At 32.8% G+C, this 2531-nt stretch overlaps 1 protein-coding gene across 6 annotated transcripts in view; it reads right to left on the minus strand.

Annotated features, from left to right (window-relative positions):
• Positions 1–2531, minus strand: part of LOC109536152 (anaphase-promoting complex subunit 2) — a 23640-nt gene that overhangs the window by 17276 nt on the left and 3833 nt on the right. For all 6 annotated transcript variants that reach the window (XM_048669491.1, XM_048669487.1, XM_048669486.1 and 3 more), the window contains one exon: positions 1530–1665. In XM_048669491.1, coding sequence (XP_048525448.1) covers positions 1530–1665 — 136 coding nt within the window. The remainder of the gene's footprint in view (positions 1–1529; positions 1666–2531) is intronic.

Genomic DNA, 2531 nt, shown 5'->3' on the forward strand with positions numbered 1-2531 from the left:
CCCTTGTATCGAAAACTACTAATAACTTATCCGTTAAGGAGTTATAACTCATTGGTGAATGAGTTATAACTCATCAACTCAGACAGCGGCAACAACTCTCAAGCGCACCTCAACACAGTCATACCCAGGCCTAAAACAGGGTGATAATTTTAAAACTTGAATGACTATATCTGACAAACAAAAAAATATTCCCATAATATAAGAGGGTCCCAATTTTTATGATGAGGACTTCATGTATGGATAGAAAAATGCATTTTGAATTATGTCATATAAACATAGCTCCGTTTTCTTTTATTTTTTATATAATAAAAATTATTGATCAAGAACATTAAATATAATTATTGCAGAAGGCAAGTTAGAAAAATTGTATTTAAAAATAATACACATGCAGATTCACGGTGGATGGCGATTAGACTTTAATGAAGAATGCGATGCATGCTCTTTTGTAGGCCTGCGTAACACTGTGTTGAGTGGTACTTTTAAGTTGTTGCCGCTCTGTGAGTTGCTGAGTTATAACTCATCGTCCCTCACTGCGCCACTTCTCAATTATTGAAAGACATTTTTATTTATTTAAAATTTTGTTGGTTTCTATTATCGCTCGGAAATTGAGGAACAGTTTCATTTTTTTTCTTCTCAGGTTTTTTGATTAGTCAATATTTTTAGAAAAACAAAGTTAATTCGGTTATTAATTTTAGCTTTGGCGTTGTGCACTGACCACTGCAGCTGAGTGAAATCCAGAAAAATATAAATGGCTCTAAATTTAAGATTAAATTAGTAAAAGATCGGAGCTTGGGGCGTTTTTAGTTTAGTTCGACAGTGAACAAAATCGGTTGATAATCCTTTCTGCGTGAAATATAGAATAATTATGGCCTTATGGCAAGTGCGGTATTTTGTGAAAGTGGAGTGAACTTTTTGAGAAGCATTGGGTAGAAAATCGAGGATAGGTCGACAGCTTGCAAACAGCTGGTAAGAATCATTTCTAATCTATAAATCTTTTAGCTTGAACTAACTATTTTTCTGACAAACAACTGAAGTTTTCTGGATTCTTTAAATTTCTCTCTTTGCTTTGCTGATTTCAAAAAAATTGGCATTGGACATACTTCCTGCCGAAATAATAAATAATATACATATTTTTAAATCTAAACAGAAAATTTGGAATTTTGGTGTTGGCATAGGAAAGCCCTGTGCTTCTGTCTCGCGTACAGCAACTTSTTCTAAATTATAGATGATGTCTTCAAAATATTAACCTTTCGGCTAGAGATAAAAACTGCTCCAATTACATCTTTTCAGATAGAACGCCCTGCATATTAGTTCAAACATTGGGAAAACCATTAAATTCCCTGGAAAACCATTAAAACTATATATCATGTTTCTATACCTAAATCATCAAATTTTCGAAATAAATTGAAATTATTGGAAACATTTTGACGCATTTGTATTGCTGGAAAAATGTATAATTATTCTAGGGCCTGCAGCGGTCACGTTTGACGAAAAACTTCAATTATTACTTGTACATGCTCAGGACTTACCGTTTCCAATCTGGTTATAAACGAATCATAATTATCTTTGCACATTTTTTGAATATGTGTATATATATATTTATGACTCAAATTCGTGAAGGTCTGTCCAACTAGAGGCTCCAATAAGTTCATCTCACTCAACTTTCTGAAAACACAAGAGATAAACTAAAATTAGAAGAGATCGTGGTGTAGTTTCGAATTGTCAGAAAATATTGAAAGGATGTCTTGTATATGCAGAGTGAATCAAAATGACTCCTAAAAGGCAACTTCAAGGTAACATCTTAAAAGAAATGACTCACTTGGGAGTACGAGAAAAATATTCAACATTTTTTTCCAAAATTTACTTTATTAAGAAGATATGAACAGTTGAAAATAAAATTTCAACTTTGTTAATGTAATATTAGTACAGTAAAGTCCGCTTATAATGAACCCGATTATAGTGAACTTTCGGTTAAAATGAACTTTTTTCCTTTAATTGAAACGTCGTTCATAAAGACCTACGTATTTTTTACTGGTTATAATGAACCCGTTTATAACGAACATCCGGATATAACGATCACTTTTTAAGATAGTTGTATATTCACTTTCCGTTTATAACGAACTTCCACGCTCAGCAACACGAATCGTGCGGAGTTGTATGTATTAGTGAGAGCGAGAGACATGCAGTGACTTGTTTTTTGTCGCGTTATGTATGTAAATCGTTTTAGAATGGAAAAACAAAAACGCAAAGCTTTTTCACTAAATGAAAAGTACGAGATTATTAACAAAATAAAAAGTGGAGTAAAGCAGAGTGACATTTGTAAGGAATTAGCTCTTGGAAAGTTTACTGTTGCAACAATATGGAAAAACAGAGAAAACATTTTATCAGAGTATGACAAAACAAATGTTAGATGTAGGACGTTAAAATTGTCTGCACATGAAAAGGTTGACAAGGGACTTATTAAGAGGTTTACTCAAAAAAGACAAGAAAACGTTCCCATGAGTGGCAGTGTTTTGCAAGAAAATGCTAGT

The sequence above is a fragment of the Dendroctonus ponderosae genome, unplaced genomic scaffold, assembly GCF_020466585.1.
Source record: "Dendroctonus ponderosae isolate FM_Combo_2020 unplaced genomic scaffold, Dpon_F_20191213v2 Dpon_F_20191213_8, whole genome shotgun sequence".
Taxonomy (NCBI): domain Eukaryota; kingdom Metazoa; phylum Arthropoda; class Insecta; order Coleoptera; family Curculionidae; genus Dendroctonus; species Dendroctonus ponderosae.